Source organism: Vigna unguiculata, chromosome 3 (assembly GCF_037176805.1).
Source record: "Vigna unguiculata cultivar grain cowpea cultivar isolate G323 ecotype 2 chromosome 3, ASM3717680v1, whole genome shotgun sequence".
NCBI lineage: Eukaryota > Viridiplantae > Streptophyta > Magnoliopsida > Fabales > Fabaceae > Vigna > Vigna unguiculata.
The window spans coordinates 38,723,586-38,743,623 of NC_140794.1; the positions used below are offsets into that span (position 1 = coordinate 38,723,586).

The window sequence follows — 20,038 nt, forward strand, 5'->3', positions numbered from 1 at the left end:
ACCTATAAATAGGACTCGTCCTATCAGTAATGAGACACACATAAAAACAGAAGTTGCTCCCTACTCTCTCATTCTCTATTCTTCCTCTCCTTTGTCTCTCTTATTACCTTTATTTTATAACACGTTATCAGCACGAGGGTTATCCAACTGAGCGTGAAGGCATATTTTTTTTTTTCTCCCTAAGAACAACACTCTATATTCCTTAACCGAGGTTCTTTCTAATCTTTTTCTCATTCACAAACTTTATCTCATTTTCTTTTTTTTGTGTAATGATAATTGTTTGATTTATTTTTCTCTGTCATATTATTATTATTATTATTATTTGATTTTAATAATTTCATACATGAAATTTGATTATATTAATATTTTATGTGCTAGTTTTAAACACGCGAAACGTTGCAAAATTCTCTGTCATAATATTTTTATTATGACGATGATTATTATTAATATTATTATTTTGATGATGATGATTATTATTAATATTATTATTTTATGTGTTAGTTTTAAACACGCGAAACGTTGCAAAATTTGGATTTGTGACCCTTGATATTGTAAGGAAGAATTCCTTATATTGGATTTTAAATGTTGAAATATATTTAGATGCAATGGATATTGGGATACCATTAAATAAAGAAATAAAGCAACTAATTTGCTCATAACAAAAATATTGTGAAAAGAGACTTCACAAATATTGTGAATTTATTTCATGCCTATGCATGGCTGGCTGGACAAAGCAATAAAGCTTTTGATGAAAAATCATGAGATCCGCCTAATCTGCTCCATTCCCAGAAGTGAATGGAGCAATCAATATTATGAATTGATTTCATGCCTTCTTGTGGCTGAACAAAATAATGAGCTCTTGATGAAAAATCATGAGGCCCGACCAACTGGTTCTGCTCCATTCCCAGAAGTGAATGCAGCAACATCTGATCCATATAATCATGGACGAGGTCAAGACCATAATAATAATCGTGGTCGTAATTTTGGCCGTGGTCGTAGCCATGGTCGTGGTCGTGGTCGTGCTATTAATCATGGTCGTGGACATGGTTATAAAGGAAATTTTCAAAGAGAAACTTCATCAACAGAAGTGGAACAAGAATGCGAAAAAGGAAAAAGAAAGGGGTGAAAATAATGGCAAAAAGGCTGAAAATATATGTTACCGTTGTGGTAGTAAAGGTCATTGGACCCGTGCCTGTTATACACCAAAGCATCTTGTTGAACTCTACCAAGAATCACTTAAAAAGAAGAATGTAGAAACACACTTTGCTTATGAAGATGGTGATTCTGATTATGGTCATATGGATACTACTCATCTTGATATTGGTGATTTCTTTTCTAAACCCGATGGAAGCATTGATCACCTTATTGGTGATGGGAGTGTTAGAAAATAGTTTTATTTTATGATTAATTTTTAAGACAATGTTTTATATTTAATTCATGTTGCTTTTATATGTACAAGTTTTTATGTTTTTATGAATAAAATCCTCTATTTTATTTTTTTTTTCTTTCTCTCCTCTTACAAAGTAATCTCTAATATTGATATTTATGTTTATATGAAGAATGAATATTGGCATTAACACCAATGATGAGGATCTGTGCCTTGCTGATAGTGCAACAACTCATACAATTCTCAAGAGTAATAAATTTTTCTCTACTTTGGTAATGCGAGAAGTCAATGTTAGTACTATTTCTGGTACTACAAATATAATTGAAGGCTCTGGAAGAGCTACAGTACTTCTGCCAAGAGGTACAAGATTGCATATTAAAAATGCATTTTATTCTCCTAAGTCCAATAGAAACTTATTAAGTTTCAAGGATATTCGTCTAAATGGATATCATATTGAGACAAATAATGAAGGAGATGTTGAATATCTTTATATCACTCAAATTGAGTCAAATAAAAAATGTGTATTGGAGAAATTATCAGCCTTCTCTTATGGCTTGTACTACACATATATTAATGTGATTGAGACGCATGTTATTGTAAGCCAGAAGCTTACAAATAAGAATGAATTTCTTGTTTGGCATGATCGGTTGGGTCATCCTGGATATATCATGATGCGAAAAATAGCTGAAAACTCATGTGGACATCCACTTAAAAGTCAAAAGCTTCTTCAGTCCAATGATTTCTCATGTACTGCATGTTCGCAGGGAAAATTGATAATAAGACCATCACCAGAAAAAATTAGAAATGAGTCAATCTCATTTTTAGAACGAATACAAGGTGATATTTGTGGTCCAATACACCCACCATGTGGATCATTTAGATATTTCATGGTATTAATTGATGCGTCCACTAGATGGTCACATATTTGTTTACTATCAACTCGAAATCAAGCATTTGCTAAGTTATTAGCACAATTGATCAAGTTAAGATCCCACTTCCCAGATTATCCAATTAAGAAAATTCGTCTTGATAATGCTGGTGAATTTACATCTCATGCTTTTAATGAGTATTGTATGTCAATTGGAATTGAAGTTGAACATCCAGTAGCACATGTTCATACTCAAAATGGACTTGCAGAATCATTGATAAAACGTCTAAAATTGATTGCACGACCTTTACTTATGAAAGCTAATCTTCCAATGACTACTTGGGGATATGCAATTCTGCATCCTGCAGTATTGATTCGCATCAGACCAACAAGTTATCACAAATACTCTCCTTTACAGTTGGTTTTTGGTCAACAACCAAATATTTCTCATTTAAGAATTTTTGGGTGTGCTGTATATGTCCCAATTTCCCCACCAAAAAGGACTATGATGGGTCCTCAAAGACGTTTGGGAATATATGTTGGATATGATTCTCCATCGATAATAAAATATCTTGAACCATCAACAGGTGACTTATTTACAGCTCGATTTGCTGATAGTCATTTTGATGAATCAATTTTTCCAACGTTAGGGGGAGAAAGAAAGAAACTGGAAAAAGATATTGGTTGGAATGAATTATCATTATCTCATCTTGATCCTCGTACAAAAGAGTGTGAACTAGAAGTTCAACGGATAATTCATTTACAAAAATTGGCCAACCAATTACCAGATGCTTTTACTGACACAAAAAGGGTAACTAAGTCGCATATACCCGCTGCTAATACTCCAATCAGAATTGATATTCCTGTTGGACAATCTAATATAGCAAATGAATCTCAAACACGCCTAAAGCGTGGTAGGCCTTTGGGTTCCAAAGATAAAAATCCTCGTGTGAGAAAAAGGGAAAAAAGGCAAGATGGCCTAATCGAGGGGGTAAAAGTCCCAAAAGATTCTTTTGACATAATCAATGATTCGGTTCCAGAAGAACCTCAGGTACCTGAAATTGTTGAAAATGATGAGATCTCAATAAATTATGTCATGAATCATAAAATATGGAATCGAAATAAAGTCAATATTGACGAGGTTTTTGCATATAATGTAGCAAAGGATGTCATAAGTGACAATGATGATCAAGAACCAATGACAATTGAAGATTGTCGGCAAAGAAATGATTGGCCAAAATGGAAAGATGCAATCCAAGCAGAATTAGATTCGCTTGCTAAACGAAAGGTTTTTGGACCTGTAGTTCGCACACCTGAGGGTGTAAAACCTATTGGGTACAGATGGGTTTTTGTACAAAAACGAAATGAGAATGGTGAAATTGTTAGATACAAAGCACGGTTAGTTGCTCAAGGTTTTTCACAAAGACCTGGTATTGATTTTGAGGAGACATATTCTCCAGTATTGGATGCAACAACATTTAGATATTTAATTAGCCTTGTTGCACAAGAAGGTTTGAATTTGCACCTCATGGATGTTGTTACAGCCTATTTGTATGGCTCTTTGGAAAATGATATTTATATGAAACTCCCTGAAGGATTTAATGTGCCCAACAAAGCAAATTCTAAAAAGGATTATTCAATAAAATTGAATAAATCCCTTTATGGATTGAAACAATCAGGACGTATGTGGTATAACCGTCTAAGTGAGTACTTATTAAAGGAAGGGTATAAAAATGACCCTATTTGTCCTTGTATTTATATGAAAAGATCCGAGAATGAATTTGCCATAATTGCTGTTTATGTAGATGACATAAACATAGTTGGAACTCCTAATGAGCTCACAAAGGCAATTGATTGTTTAAAGAAAGAATTTGAGATGAAGGATCTTGGAAGGACAAAGTTTTGTTTGGGATTACAAATTGAGTATTTAAACAAAGGTGTTCTTGTACATCAAGAAGCTTATATAACGAAAGTGCTTAAAAAGTTCTATATGGACAAATCACATTCACTATGCACTCCAATGGTGGTGAGGTCATTAGATGTTGATAAAGACCCTTTTAGACCTCAAGAAAAAGATGAAGAACTACTTGGTCCTGAAGTACCATATCTTAGTGCTATAGGAGCACTAATGTATCTTGCTAATTATACTCGACCCGATATAGCATTTGCTGTAAATTTGTTAGCAAGATATAGTTCTTCACCTACAAGAAGACATTGGAATGGAGTAAAACAAATACTCCGTTACCTTAAAGGCACTATGAATATGGGCTTGTTTTACCCAAATGATTCAAAATTAGATCTAATGGGTTATGCAGATGCAGGTTATTTATCAGATCCTCATAATGGTCGATCACAAACAGGATATTTGTTCACATGTGGTGGCACAGCGATTTCATGGCGATCTGTGAAACAAACAATAACAGCAACATCGTCAAATCATGCAGAAATTTTAGCATTACATGAGGCAAGTCGTGAATGTGTTTGGTTAAGGTCTATAATTCAACATGTGCGACAAACTTGTGGTTTATCCTTGGGAAAAATGAAACCAACAACGATATATGAAGACAATAGTGCATGCATTGCTCAATTGAAAGAAGGATATATTAAAGGAGACAGAACAAAACATATTCTTCCAAAATTCTTTTTCACTCATGATCTTCAAAGAAATGGTGATGTAGAGATCCAAAAGATTCGCTCATGTGAAAATCTAGCAGATTTATTTACAAAGTCTTTGCCAAGGAGAACTTTTGAGCAATTGGTTCATAGGATTGGACTCAGCCATCTTAATGATGTAAGTTTACATGAGGGGGAGAAATTAGAAGATGCAAAGAACAATATTATATAGAATGATGTACTCTTTTTCCTTCACTAGGTTTTTATCCCAAAGGGTTTTTCCTAGTAAGGTTTTAACGAGGCACATTCTTTTATCAATGGACACCCAAGGGGGAGTGTTATGAATTAATGGTCGTCCATTGATTTATACAATTACTCATATGATTGATAATCATATTATTCATTACTCTTTATGATGTAATATTTTGTATTTACTATTTGATTTTATATCCTTTCTGGGTTACCATATTGTACCTATAAATAGGACTCGTCCTATCAGTAATGAGACACACATAAAAACAGAAGTTGCTCCCTACTCTCTCATTCTCTATTCTTCCTCTCCTTTGTCTCTCTTATTACCTTTATTTTATAACAATTTGATTTTAGTTTTGGTTTAGTTTTTTCAATTTGATCTTATTTTTGGATTTTTTTTCAATTTGGTCTTAAATTATGATATACCGATATTTCAATTTGGGTCACGTATTCGTATCCGACACGTATCCGCATCCGATACTTTAGTATACTTTATCTATACTTATCAGTGAAGTATCTAATTTACAAAGTCGTAATACAGTATAAGTAGGGATGGCAACGTGGCGGGGTGGGGACGGGTTTCACTATCCCATACCCATCCCCGCATAAAAAATTCATCCCCATCCCCATACCCAAACCCAACGGGTATCAAACTTTTTTCCCATCCCCATCCCCACCGGGTAACGGGTATAATCTCGTACCCATACCCGTACCCGTGTTCTAACTACTTCAATATTAATTTTTATAAAAGAAAAAAATTACGATAAATAAAACATAATATTATGAAATATTCAATATTAGGAGGATTTTCTTCGATGCCAAATACCTTAAAATAAATTATAATTGTTTACATTTTATATTAGAATACCAAATAAAATTTCATGTGAACCAAAACATTTATTAAATTTGCAAACTACAACATTGATGAACTTAGTTGATAAAATTAAAAAATATTTCAAAAAAATATAAAAGAAAAACAAATATTCAAATTAAAATATATTTTAAATGTTTGTTTACTTCAATTTTTTAAATTCTAATGAATCTCTTTTTTATACACTAATAAAAGTTATAATATATCACTTGATCAAAATGATACAAAGAACAAATAATAAACATAATAATAAAAGGAAAACAAATATTCAGATTAAAATATACTTTAAATGTTTTTTACTTCAATTTTTTAAATTATAATGAATCTCTTTTTTATACACTAATAAAAGTTATAATACATCACTTGATCAAAATGACACAAAGAACAAATAATAAACATAATAATAAAATTTTGACATAGATTTTGTATCTTTTGAACTTCAATATATGTTGGATAGTGACAAAAAAATATTCATAGCAATTACATTAAATTTTTATATTGTAGTAAATAAAAGTTATTTATACAATTAAAGTGAAAAAAATTACAGTATGATTAATAGTGAGTTATAAAATAACAAATAATTAGATATAATATATCGAAATATTATTCTACATAATGAAAATAAGCAATAAATAAAAATATTAAAAAACTAACAAATGTGTGTTTTAAAAATAATTTGAGAGACTATCAAAAGAAATCGCACAAAGGAAATCAAATGTATAATTAAGGTATGATAAAATGAAAAATACCTTAGAGAACTAATTATTAAATTATGTTTGAAGTGGTTAAAATTAAATAGAAATATCATTAGTGACAAAAAATTTGTCATTAAATTACAAATAAATTAGTAATTAAATTGGTCACTAAATCAAGTACCGATTCGATCATTGAATCGGTCACTAATTTAGTCACTGATTCAGACAATAAATCAACTACTACCACCAATGACGCGAAAAATAGTGACTGATATGGGTTACTGACTAAATCAGTCACCATTTCATGTTTTTCTTGTAGTGAATTATCATATATTATTCCTAAATATCATTATATATATATATATATAATTTTAACCATTTCAAACAGAATTTAAAGTGAAAAAATTACATTATGATTAATAATGAGTTATAAAATAAAAAATAATTAGATAGAATATATCGATATATTATTCTACATGATGAAAATAAAAACAATAAATAAAAATATTAAAAAACTAACAAATGTGTATTTTAGAAATAATTTAAGAGACTATCGAAAAAAATCAAATCAAATGTATAACTAAGGTATGATAAGACGAAAAATATCTTAGAGAATTAAGAAAACTTTTCAAATATCAACATATATACTTAATGGTTGAAAAATAACGAAAATTATTTTAATGAAACAAAAGAGTTCTTCAAATTAAACAAAAATTAATAATAATAATAAGTAAATAAATTTTTTTATATTACCTTAAATTAAGAGTATAAACATTCTCATGTGAAAGGAAAATTTATAATAAATAAAAATATTAAAAAATAATATAAATATTCAAATGTGAGGCATAATTTTTTTTTAATTAACATACATCATTTTAATATAATTACATAAAGGTTATGATAAGATAAAAAATATATTGGAGATGAGAATGAGTTTCATGACAAATGAAATAATTAAAAGAAATAAAAGATAGAAAATATATATATATAGGGGTTACTTGATTAATTGTGAATATTTTAATAATTTAAACGAGAATGGAGATATGGCGGGGACGGGTATTATGGCGGGTATATGTACATCCCCATACCCATCCCCATACCCAACTGAAAAAGTCGGGGATTCTCCATACCCATACCCATACCCAGTCAATGCGGGGATTCCCCGTCAAAACGGGGACGGGTTCGGGCAATACCCACGGGGACGGGTTTATTTGCCATCTCTAAGTATAAGAAAATCTTTGAATAATGTTCAATTTTAGTAACAAAAATAATTAGTCGTTGTATAGTGACCAATTTAAGTATCAGTTTCAAAAATAAAAATTATTTGCAACTAAAATAGTTCCAAAAAATTATAATTAGGCTCTAAATTGATAATTAAAATAATTTTTATTATAAATTGATTTCTAAATTGGTTAGTAACATTAACTACCAATATTTTGACTATCAAAATAATTGATTTCTAAATTGGTCACTAACATTAACTACAAAGGTTTTGGCTACCAAAATAATTAGTCTATAAATTGGTCTCTAATTAAAAAATTGGTCTCTAACATATTTTTGGTTACTAAAATTAGTCATTATTTAAGAGTTTTCTTATAGTGATACTTTTATTTGACAATAATTTATATTTTGTTATGTTGATAATTTTGGTATGTATAGTTTTAATTTGGATTAACACAATAACAATCATATATTTATTATATTTTTAAGAATTATTATACCCATTTGTCAATATTCATATATCGCGTATCTATCACGTATCGTATCGTATTATTTTCAAAATAAACGTATCGACGTATCGGATATGTGTCGTATCCGATACACGTACCGTATTCATGCATCTAGAGATGGCAAATAAATTCGTCCCCGTGGGTATTGCCCGAACCTGTCCCCGTTTTGACGGGGAATCCCTGCATTGACTGGGTATGGGTATGGGTATGTGGAATCCCCGACTTTTTCAATTGGGTATGGGGATGGTTATGGGTATGTACATATCCCCGCCATAATATCCGTCCTCGCCATATCTCCGTCATCATTTAAATTATTAAAATATTCACAATTAATTAAGTAACCCAATATATAATTATGTAATTATGTTAAAATGATGTATGTCAATTAAAAAAAATTATGTCTCATATTTGAATATTTCTATTATTTTTTAATATTTTTATTTATTGTATATTTTCCTTTCACATGAGTATGATTAAGACTCTCAATTTAAGTGTTTAATAGCATAAACCTTTCATTTACTAGGTAATATAAAAAAAATTCTTTACTTATTTTTATTAATTTTTGTTTCATTTGAAGAACTCTTTTTTTTCGCTAAAACAATTATTTCTCAACCATTGAGTATATATGTTGATATTTGAAAAGTGTTCTTAGATGTTTAAGGTATTTTTCATCTTATCATACCCTTAATTATACATTCGTTTTTCTTTGTGTGACTTCTTTAAATAGTTTCTCAGATTGTTTCTAAGACATACATTTGTTAATTTTTTAATATTTTTATTTGTTGTTTATTTTCATCATGTAGAATACTATTTCAGTATATGTTATTTAATTATTTTTTATTTTCTAACTCATTATATCAATCATATTGTCATTTTTCACTATAATTGTATAAATAACTTTTATTTACTACAATATCAAAATTTAATGTAATTGCCATGAATATTTCTTTATTGCCATCCAACATATATTGGAGTTCAAAAGATACAATAATCATGTTAAATTTGTTTTATTATGTTTATTATTTATTATTGGCTTATATATACATTTGGTCCCTATTTTTGTTGTTTTTATTCAATTTATTTCTTATTTTCGTTTTGTGTTCAATTAGGTCTTCATTTTCGTCAAATTGTGGTCAATTTGGTCATTTTCACTAATGGTGTTTAATAGTTAACGTTTTTGAACAGTACATGCCACATGTCAGCTACTGGTTTTTTTTAAATTTTATTTTTAAATTTTTTTAATTTCAAAAAATATGTCCACGTGTCAAGTCACAATTGTGCCACATGTCAATGCTAGTGCCACGTGTCAGTTTGTAGTTGTATTATTTCTTTTTGTTCAATTTAGTCCCAATATTCGTTATTTTTGTTCAATTTAGTCCCTATATTCGTTATTTTTGTTTAATTTAGTCCCAAATTTTGTTAAAATAGAACCATTTAATTTTTAAAATTGGCATTACTATTAGTTATTTTTTAAATTCAATTATAAATTATAATATTTAATTATAAATTGAATATAATTCTTAGATTCAATTTTTAAATAGATAATTATTTAAATATTATTAAAATATAATTATTAAAATTTTAAAAATATATATTAACATTTGTAAAAATAAAATTTAAATTTAAGATATTTAATATTTTTATTGCATTTTAGATATTAAAATCTAAAATATTTTATATTTAAATGTTAATTTTACAAATATCAATTTGCTTTTCTAAAATATTTTTAATATTTAAAATATTTTATATATCAATTTTAAAAGTATTTTAGAATATAAATATTAGAAAAAAAAATTAATAACTATATTCTTATAATATTTTAAATAATTATACTCTATTTAGCAATTAAATATAAGAATTTTATTTGATTTATAATTAAATTTAATAATTTATAATTGAATTTAAAAAATAATAAATTCAAATGTCAATTTTGAAAAATATTAATATAATTTGTATAAAAGATATTAAATTTAGTGTCAATTTAAAAGGGACAAAATTGATTTATTTTAACAAAAATTGGGACTAAATTGAGCAAAAATAACAAATATAGGGACTAAATTGAAGAAAAAATATAATACTACTATAAACTAACACGTGGCACAATTGTGACTTGACACATAGACAAATTTTTTGAAAAAAAAATTAAAAAAATTAAAAAAAAAATTAAAAAAAATAACCAGGAGCTGGCACGTGGCATGTACAGTTAAAAAACGTTAACTATTTAAACACCCTTGGTGAAAAGGACCAAATTGACCACAATTTGACGAAAATAGGGACCAAATTGAATAAAAACAACAAAAATAGGGACCAAATGTATATTTAAGCCTTTATTATTTGTGTCATTTTGATTAAGTGATGTATTATCATTTTTTATTAGTGTATAAAAAAAGAGATTCATTAGAATTTAAAAAAATTGAATTAAACAAATATTTAAAATATATTTTAATTTCAATATTTTTTTCCTTTAAATTTTGTTAAAAATATTTTTAAATTTTATCAACTAGGTTTCATTAATGTTTGCAGTTTAATAATTTAATAAATGTTTTAGTTCTCATGAAATTTTATTTGGTATTCCAATATAAAATGTAAACAATTATAATTTATTTCAAAGTATTTGATATCGAAGAAACAACCATCCTCCTAATTTTGAATATTTGACAATATTATGTTTCCTTTACCGTAATTTTGTTATTATTTTATAAAAATTAATTAAAATTTATATTGAAGTAGTAAGGAAACGGGTATGGATATGGGTACGAGATTATATCCGTTACTCGGTGGGGATGGGGATGGGATAAAACTTTGATACCCGTTGGGTTTGGGTATGGGGATGGGGATGAATTTTTTTTTACGGGGATGGGTATGGGATAGTGAAACCCGTCCCCGCCCCGCCCCGTTGCCATCCCTACGTGCATCATAGGTCCTAAATTTCGAAAATATCATTCAATTAAGTCATTTTACTTAACTCTGTTAAAATTGATAACAAAGCAATGTATACGTGTCACTTCTTAGTGATGTGGTGCACTTTACAGTGACGTGACCGTTTATTTACTGTGACTTGGATTGTGGTGATTAATTGAATGTGATTTAGGTTTTCGAATTGAGGGAAATTGGGAATAATTGAAACTGGAGAAGGGTTCGCTGGTGGGAGAAAAAATGGGTAGGGCTCGCTGCTGGTTCACTGTTGTTCCTTCCAGAAGATGACCTGAAAATCCTAGAAAAAAAAGGCTTGTAGAAGAGCTCTTAACGTTTAGCTTTGTTGGATAATGCAGATTATGAATTACAAAAACAGATTAAGTAACTAAATTTTTCTCCCAACAGCAAACCCTATCCAATTTTTCTCCCACCAGCGAATCCTTATCTAATTTCAATTATTCCCAATTTCCCCCAATTCGAAAACCTAAATCACATACAATTAAACACCATAGTCCAAGTCACAATAAATAAACGGTCACGTCATCGTACAATGCACCACGTCATTGGAAAAGTGACATGTATACATTGCTCTGTTATCAATTTTAATGGAGTTAAGTAAAAGAACTTAATTGAATTATATTTTCGAAACTTAGACCAAATTGAACAAAAAACCTAAAGTATGACCAAATTGAAAAAACCAAATCAAAACTAGGACCAAATGGCTATTTAAGCCTTTCAATAAACTTAGTATGTTTTATTAAGCTTTTATTTGTTTTATATATATATATATATATATATATATATATATATATATATATATATATATATATTATTTTTTCCAATTAATATACTCATTAGTTAATTATATTTATATTATTTATTTCATTTTTTGTTTCACATTAATCCTATTTATTTATTTTATCTTATTTATCTCGAGTTATTTTATTTGTTTACTTCATTTAATTTATCACCAATTCTACATCGTTCCTATTATTTACTTTACACATTGGTCATTTATATTAATTTGTATGTTTATTATTGTATTTATAATATTCTTATTTTATTTTGTATTATTTTGTGTGTGTGTGCGTGCGTGTGTTTATTATTGTATTTATGATATTCTTATTTTATATTGTATTATTTTATATATATATATATATATATATATATATATATATATATATATGTGTGTGTGTGTGTGTGTGTGTGTGTGTTTATTATTTTATTTATGATATTCTTATTTTATTTTGTATTATTTTATGTGTGTGTGTGGGTGCTTGTTTGGATGATGTATGGATTATTGGTCAAAGAAAATGACATATCTTGATAGTCATAACATTTTGTTATTCTTGAAAATGTTTAGGAGTAGTTGAGCTGAGGAAGAGTTTTAGGTTTGATTTCAATTGGTCGAGATCAAACCAATAAAATAGTGTTTATGATTTTGAAGTCACATTTTTGTACATTGTGGAATGAAACACAAGGACCATGGTGGGGTCTAAGAAAGTATTTATTAAGTAAGTGAATATCTAGATAGTTCAAAATAGTGCAATGGACTAAGATATGAATAGGCAAAACTTTGAACTATTTGATACCTACTCAACATCGTCAATGTTATGTAGTGAGTATATATCTTTTTTGTGAGTCAATAAATGACTAATATCTCAAGAAAGAAATAATTATGATTGTATCTATATTTTTATGATAAATACTCAATTACTTAATCACTTTCCAAAGTAACTTTTGATTTCATGAGAAGTGAAATATGGATCATATGTCAAATAAAATGAAATTGAGTCTTGTGATTGTAGATCAAATATTAGGTCCACACGTCATTTGTATTGTTTTCTTTTAGATTATTAACATTGATATTTAAGGCTTACACAAACCTCATTCTTTTCATATATTTTTTCTTTCATATATGTACATATTGTATGAGTAGAAGATGAACTTGCTTAGTAAAAGTTATTTGAAAAATTTTCGGGAGATCTTCTTTAGATTAACTCATGAAGAATTTATATAAATATTTGTTGGAAATTTAAAAAAAAAAAAATATATATATATATATATATATATATATATATATATATATAAAGTTATGATATTATTAATGATCTCTCTAAGAAAATTTTATTAAAAAAAAATCAATTCCAATATATGAATTTATATAATAGTCAGAGCATTACAAGTGCCATCTTCCTAAACCTCTCCATGAAAAGTCTTAGAGACTCACCCTATACTTGATGAATGTTTACAAGGGCAATGGATGTCATGTGGTGCCATCTTCTAGATGTTCAATGCCATCTTCCCAAATCTTTTCATGCAAAGTCTCAAACACTCACCTTTTTCTTCATGTATGTTTTTACAAGGGCAATATATATCATGTTGTGTGATCTACTAGTTGCAACCTATTTACCAAATTTGACAACAAGTCTATTGAAGTAATCAATAGATAGGGGCAACAATAGTGTGAACTAACTCAATGCCACCCCTTTTAGGAAAGTAGGATAAATGTGGCATAGCATTGCATCTTATATGGTGTACATGTTGACTTGGGTAACATATACATTGATATGTTTATCGAAATCCATGGTTCCATCATATCGATCAATTGAAAGGCTTTTCCAATCATCGGGAAGTGTGGGCTCTCCATCATTCCATAGGTAAATGGATGTCATCAAATTCTCTATTATCACAAAGGTGTGTTGAGGTGTTGAGATGAGATTATGTCTTGTGACTTGTTGTGATGAACTAGGTACATCTTTTCCTGATTACCCCTAGTGTTCATTACTATAGGATACTAGGGTCGTGTGTGTTCCTTCTCCTATCTTCTTTTCCATTGTTTCATGCTTTTGTTTTATAGTGTCGATGTCCTCCATATTTTGTTGTTTGAACTAGGCCAACTCTTTTTGTAACTCTATTAGCATGGTCGTTCCAATTCTTTTGATTAACAATGTACCAATTGATCTATATTGGTCTTTTTTTTGTTCTGTCCTTTGTTGATACCATGTAGCTATCTAAAGGATTCTTTTCGATCCCACGATGGGTGTCAATTGTTCTTACTCAAGGCAAAAAGGACTCTTATTCCATTATGTTGAGTTCCTAAAGTAATGTTTGCTTTCTCAAGTGAAGATATTCCTACCAAAACTTTGATGCTTAAATAAGCTTATATAAATTTATGAGTGCTAGTTTTTATTCGATACACTCGTGATAAATGTTAACCTATTTATAAAATTATAATGAGTCATTCATATGGACTTTGATTAGCATAACCGATTAATTTTAATGAACAATTATATTTAATTTATTTGATTAAGTATATAATCATATATAAAATTGTTTGTCATTGATCTAGATTTTTGGCATTTATTCGAATTTGTCTCTAGGACTCGATTCAGATTCTACTTAACGATGATTTATATTTGAATCACTAAGACTATATAAAACATTTATTTAAAATTATTTTAATTATTATTAATAATTTATTGTAAACATATTTCTATTTTATTTCAATTACTAAATTTAACAATCAGTAATTTATTCACAAATAACAATTAAAATTTAACTATTTACACAAAATTACAATTCATTTAATTTATCTTAAATTCTAACTTAATTATTAAAAAATTAACAATTAGTTAAATTATTTATCTTGTCTTAAATTTTACTTTTATCCTAGATTAATTTAAAAAGTAAATAATGATTTCATTTTTTAATAATAAATTATTCATTCTTTCAAATTCACTCAATTATTTCAAATTGGTTTTATTAATTATAAAGCTTCTAACATGGTTTAAAGCTCCTAACCATTATTTTAATATTTGATTTATTAATTAATATTTTCAAGTAATTTATTGTAATCATACTACAATACTCATGTTTTTAAAATTGCAATTTTTTTTCATTTTTAAAAATTTTAATCATACTACAATAATTTATTTTATTTGTGTAAGTAATTTATTAGGGTTCAAAAAAACATTGGTATTCAAAAGAAAGTCGAAAATTTGTGCCACCTATTCCGCTGCTTCAGTCTATTATTCTGAGGATAAGATGCTTTTGGATGGGGCTTTTTGTTTAGGTGCCTGAAATTGGGTCCAAGGGAGAGACAATCGTTTGGCTTTGTAGTGTTCACTGTGTGTTTGTGAAATTGCTGAAGTGACGCTTGTTAATCCGTTTCCCTTGTGGGTTATGCTTCTCAGCAATTCTAGTCTGTTATTCTCTCTGCCCTATATGCACCTCAAATGTAACTTCTTTTTTGAGAGAGAGTAATCATTTTCAATGGCTTCAGGAATCACTATGAATATAACTATGTCAGTTCCTAGTGCCAAGGGAATAACTACGGCAGCTCCAAGAGATTCTCATTTTCTCAAGGCTAACCCTTTATCTTCCCTTAGTTCACTCCATTCTCTCCAGGTATGTGTTATCTGAAGCTTTATTTATTCCTCCTCATTCTCCGTTCAATTGGTACTGTCTTCTATAACAAGAGAACCATTAATTGCCTTTGGGAAATTTTAAATTTTTGGATCAAATTCTGGCATGAGGTATCTGAATTTTGTGAAATAATGCTTCTTGTTTTGTACCCTGGTTTTTAGTTTTACCGTTGAATGTCCTATACACACACTCTCATACTTTATGCTTGTTGTAATAGCCATGATTTTTACTTCATTCTGACTTTCTTGAACAGTATGGTAGCAGTATGATTAGAGTTCCTGTGATGATTAGAATGCGACCAGAGAGGTTTTGTCAATATGTGCTTACTGTCAGGAATGAAGTGCCGCAAAATGCTGATTTTCCACGGCAGTATTCGAGAAGAGAGAAGAAACCTTTTCCAGTTCCCATTTTAGAGCTACGACGAGCAGCTAGGGAGAGGATGAAGAAGATGAAAGATGAGCCTAGAAAACCTATGTCGGCACCTAAGAATGGGTTGCTAGTGAAGAACCTTATACCGACTGCGTATAATGTGTATAATGCTAGGATCACTTTGATTAACAATCTGAAGAAGCTGCTCAAAGTAGTTCCTGTGCATGCTTGTGGGTAATTTATCTGTCTTCATATTCTCTACCATACTTTTGGTTAATGTGGAACTAATTTTAATGCTAGTTAACAAATAGAAGTTTCATGTTCTGATTGAGCAAATGCACTAATACAGAGATCAATGTTGCCTCGGGCCTCAGAAGATATTCCAGAATTGACACTTTGTTTAAAATGATGCTTATATAATTGTAAACCTCATATGTTGCTTCCCATTCCTGCTTTTAACTGTGGTGTATCTAGAACCTGAATCAGATATTACCAATACATCCTATAATTTTTCATCATGGTGGGTGATTGATAGTTTCTTATCCTGCTTCTTCAAGAAAGCAAAGTTTGTATACTTAGACCTTTGTGAGTCTTGTACCCGTCATGAAAATGGATGATATGGTTCATAGGAGGACTACTGGTTTCACTTGCTGCCTTTTTTTGTCCTTACTAATCTTATCTACTGCATGGACATTTTCATGGTAATCATGCTTGCCGGAACTTCAAGATTGAGGGGTTCATTGAGGTTGAAGCATAGTCACTATATAGGTCATTTGAAAAGCTGTCTTCATATTCGCAAAAATTGAGTTTGAATTTTGATTTTAGAGTAATGATTTATCCTTCTAATAAGTATTAAATGAAAATGTGAATACAGTCAATCCTTTTTTCATTTTGCAAGTACAAGGATTTGTTGGAAGGTCTTGTAAGAGGATGTAGTATAGTATTATTCTTTCTTTTATATTTTGAGCCCAAAGAATCCATTGATGTGCGTTTTCAACTGGGCACATAAAAAAATATTTAGCAGCAATTATAGCTACCTTCCCAACATATCATTTGTGGTTACCAGCCTTATTGAACATGGTGACCAAACCTGAGTGATTTTTATTTACTAGCATATTTTAATGCACGAGACAAAAAAATACATCCATCTCATTCTCATTCACCACCTCCCCCTCCCTCCCCTGGTATATTGATTTTACAAATACAGAACATCTGTTGCTATTCAAATGTGTCTATTACCAACTTGCTACTCTTGTTTAATTAGCGTTATGAAAAAGTTAATCATTAGTTTGATTAATAATTAATAAAGAAAATGGTGCTCTAATTTAATGTCTTGTACTGAAGATAGAAAGAAAGAAGTGATGAAATATTCTGAAGTGTCTTAATACTGGAATACTATGCAGGTGGTGCAGTGAAATCCATGTAGGACCTGTTGGACATCCATTCAAGTCATGTAAAGGTGCACAGGCCAACATCCGCAAGGGGCTCCACGAATGGTCAAATGCATACGTTGAAGACATATTAACACCAATCGAAGCCTATCACCTCTTTGATCGCCTTGGAAGGAGGATTACTCATGATGAGAGATTCCAAATCCCTCGAATTCCAGCAGTGGTTGAGCTCTGCATTCAAGCTGGTGTTGAAATTCCAGAGTTTCCAACAAAAAGGAGAAGAAAGCCTATCATCCGTATTGGGAGGAAGGAATTCATCGATGCTGATGAAAGTGAACTACCGGATGAAGTCCCTGAGGGCCCTTTAAAACCATTACTGGCTGAAATACCTGATGAAGAAACAGTTGCTCCATTGGACAATGAACTAGTCGCTCTTGCCGAGGAAACACTCCAAGCATGGGAAAGGATGAGAGTAGGTGCAAAGAGATTGATGAGGATGTACAAGGTAAGGGTATGTGGATATTGCCCAGAAGTTCATGTGGGTGCCCAGGGTCACAAAGCTCAAAACTGTGGAGCCCATAAACACCAACAACGTAATGGGCAGCATGGTTGGCAATCTGCAGTTCTGGATGATTTGATCCCACCTAGATTTGTGTGGCATGTTCCTGATGTAAACGTGCCACTAGATCGAGAGCTTCGGAATTTTTATGGGCAGGCACCTGCTATAGTAGAAATTTGCATTCAGGCTGGTGCTGCCTTGCCAGAACAATATAAATCAACCATGCGGCTGGATGTGGGGATCCCATCAACTTCGAAAGAAGCTGACATGGTGGTTTGAGAAGAACTGCTATTATGTACAAACCCAGCTTTTGAAAATACTGTAATTTATAACAAACTGAATGCAATTATTTAACTGATATAGCATCATCTTGGTTAGTTCTTCCGAGGTATCTTTTCCATTTAGACAAACTTCACGGTATTTTCTATATTCAGCATACAAGCATATGGTGTATAAAATTGTCTGTGTATATCTACAAAAAAGTTCTTAATAAATCTCTGCAATTTCTCTCAATAACCACTATTGTAGGAGCAACTATCACTACTAAGACAGAATATTTTTACATAATTTTGTTAAAGTTTGCAAAATGTTATGAATGGTGCGGGTAATGAGCAGATGAAGGACATGGGATCCATGGGACACATGACAAAGTGGGAGGAAAGCAAAGGCAAACACAAAAGTGGAAGGAAAAGAATAGTCAATTCTGCACCGAAGGATTTCGTGTGGAGTATTTTGCTACAGGAGAAGGAGAGGATGTAAATTGTCTCTTTCTCTCTCTTAGCCCTTTTGGAATATTCCTCTGCCAATCTTGTTATTTTCTTCTGTCATGAATGTTGTACTGTTGTGACAGTTTGTTAATTCATCATTTTCTCATTATACGACATTTTCATACTAGAATTCACACCAATATAGATCATTCTGCTTTCACTATTTCTATATTGTTTCGATTAATAACTAAGCTCATTATATTTTGGTGCTTTCATCGACACCATGGCCAAAAACACACGCCTCAAGGACCTTGACGCCAATGTGAAGAAAATCCTTGACCTCATGGAGAAGCGTGATCTCAGTTATACAGAACATTTTGAGAAGCTCGAGTTAGCCATCCATAACGTTCCCAAACAACATGCCCCTGGTGGTTTGAACTTAACATCCAACTCATCGTTTCAAGTTCGAAATATTAAGATTGATTTTCCTAAGTTTGGTGGTACTAATGTTTTACAGTGGATCTTTAAAGCTGATCAATTTTTTGAGTATTATAATACTCTTGAGCCCCAACGTTTCACTATTGTTGCTATCTATTTGGAGAAAGATGTGGTGCCTTGGTTTTAATTGATGCAAAAGAACAACCCCTTCCAGTCATGGGACGGTTTTACTAAGGCATTAACCCTGGAATTCAGCCCTTCACCCTATGAATGCCCACGATCTACTCTCTTCAAACTCTCACAGTTGGGATTTGTCAATGATTATTATGTCGAATTCAAGGGTTTGGCTAATCGCATTACGGGAGTTACCGCTGACACCATCCTCGATTGTTTTTAAGTGGCCTTAAACTTGAAATTAGATGAGACGTGTTGGCTCAATCACCAAATTCCCTTCTCAAAGTTGTATCCTTAGCTAAACTTTTTGAAGACAAATACAACCCTAATCCCAAACCTCACTTTTCCTCTAGCTACCTCAAAACTTGTTACACCAAACCCAACACCAGCCCACACCAGAACCCAAATACCTTACCACCCCTGTTACCCCCACCAAACATGAAACCATTTAGCCAACCTTTCAAACCATCCACTGTCAAACACATCACCCCTGCTGAAATGCAAATTCGGAGAGAGAAAGGATTATGTTATACTTGTGATGCCAAATTCACCCCAACCCATAAATGTCCTAATAAACAGTACCTATTACTCCAATACAAAGAAGCTGAGGACCCTTGCGATGCAACACAACTGGCTCCAA

The 20,038-nt window shown here is 30.6% G+C and overlaps 1 protein-coding gene across 1 annotated transcript; it reads left to right on the top strand.

Moving 5' to 3' along the window:
• The first annotated feature begins 15,354 nt into the window (after positions 1-15,354).
• APO2 (APO RNA-binding protein (DUF794)) lies at positions 15,355-18,437 on the top strand. Its single transcript, XM_028066126.2, has 3 exons — positions 15,355-15,742; positions 16,014-16,363; positions 17,533-18,437. Exons 1-3 carry the CDS (start codon positions 15,608-15,610, stop codon positions 18,356-18,358), a joined length of 1,311 nt encoding a protein of 436 aa, XP_027921927.1. The 5' UTR covers positions 15,355-15,607; the 3' UTR covers positions 18,359-18,437.
• The last annotated feature ends 1,601 nt before the right edge of the window (positions 18,438-20,038 follow it).